The sequence below is a fragment of the Acyrthosiphon pisum genome, unplaced genomic scaffold, assembly GCF_005508785.2.
Source record: "Acyrthosiphon pisum isolate AL4f unplaced genomic scaffold, pea_aphid_22Mar2018_4r6ur Scaffold_21365;HRSCAF=23787, whole genome shotgun sequence".
Lineage (NCBI taxonomy): Eukaryota > Metazoa > Arthropoda > Insecta > Hemiptera > Aphididae > Acyrthosiphon > Acyrthosiphon pisum.
In genome coordinates this window covers 11533-13053 of record NW_021770824.1, presented here as the reverse complement: position 1 = coordinate 13053, position 1521 = coordinate 11533, and the positions used below count along the sequence as shown (strand labels likewise).

General features: G+C 38.5%; 1 protein-coding gene across 1 annotated transcript; it reads left to right on the top strand.

The window, feature by feature from the left end:
• The first annotated feature begins 1011 nt into the window (after positions 1 to 1011).
• Positions 1012 to 1446, top strand: LOC115034864. The gene has a single exon (XM_029492367.1). It carries the CDS (start codon positions 1012 to 1014, stop codon positions 1444 to 1446), a length of 435 nt encoding a protein of 144 aa, XP_029348227.1.
• The last annotated feature ends 75 nt before the right edge of the window (positions 1447 to 1521 follow it).

Here is a 1521-nt window from a genome sequence, read left to right as displayed (position 1 = left end):
TACGTCGTGAAGAAGGAGGTCGCTTTGTGGTACAACTGCCATTCCGAGAAAACAGGTCACTGTTAGGGCAATCGTATAGCGAAGTGTAGGCTTCTAGCGATCGAGCGTCGATTTGAAAAAAATCCAACGTTAAAAATTGAATATGTTAAATTCATGCGTGAATATGAAAACCTAAATCATATGACTTACATTAGCTGCGAGGAAGTCGATGTACCTGGAGAAATGTGCTACCTCGTACACCATTGCGTTTCAAATTTAAATAGTAGTACTACGAAATTGCGGGTCGTATTTGACGCTTCAACCAAAACCGAAACAGGAGTAAGCCTAAATGACGTCCTTTTAAAGGGACCCGTAATACAGGACAATCTTATATATTATATATTAGCTAGATTTCGAATACATAATTTCCTAATATCCGCAGATATAAAAAAAAATGTACCGTAAAATTAATGTGGCAGAAAAACATCGCGATTTTCAACGTATTTTATGGCGGGAAGATAGTAACTCGCCAATTAAAATATTTAAATTAAATACAGTCACTTACGGTACCGTACCAGCATCGTATTTAGCGATAACATGTCTACGGAAACTAGCCGAAGAAGAATAGGTATAAACATAATACGAAAATCCCCACGTAAATTTCGCGCGATTTCTATATGGACGAGTTACTTAGTGGTGCGGCGACCAAAGCAGATGCGATTGCATTGCGCGACCGTTTAATAACAATAATGGCTACTGCGAAAAATGGAGCTGGGAAAATGGTCTTCAAATGATTCGAGCATTTTAAACGTTTTAAGCCCCATTGAAATGAAAAATGAAAATTTAAACGAATCCTTTACGAAAATACTAGGTATGTACTGAAATGCGGGTACTGATAGCTTCCATTTTAAAATTCTTCCTGATGAAGACAAAGGGTCAACACCGACGACTAAATGCGATATACTATCAGATATCGCACGAATTTTCGACTCACTTGGTCTGGTAGGACCCATCGTAATTCGGGTGAAATTAATGTGGCAAATTTTATGGCAAGAACAGGTAAAATGGAGCGAACCTGTTCCTGATGAAATAAAACGAGAGTGGTACAATTATAAAACGAAGCTCTTAGAGTTGAATGAATTAAAAATACCACGTCAAATTACAATAAAAGAAGAAATATGTGGTATGCAAATCCATGGTTTCGCGGATGCCAGCGTGAAGGCCTATGGTTGTTGTCTATACTTAAGGTGTTCAGACCATGCTGGAAATCATTTCTCAAATTTAATATGTGCCAAGTCCAAGGTTGCCCCGATGAAGACAGTGTCCTTACCATGTTTAGAGCTGTGCGCCGCACAGTTATTGACACGAATAGCGTATAAAATAATATCAAAAATGCAACTAAATTTATCAAAACATCAGTATTGGACCGATTCCGAGGTCACCCTATGTTGGATCAAGTCGACTTAAAAAACCTGGAAACCTTTGTATCGCATCGGGTTGGTGAAGTTCAAGAAAAACTTCAGTGAGCGAATGGTTTCACGC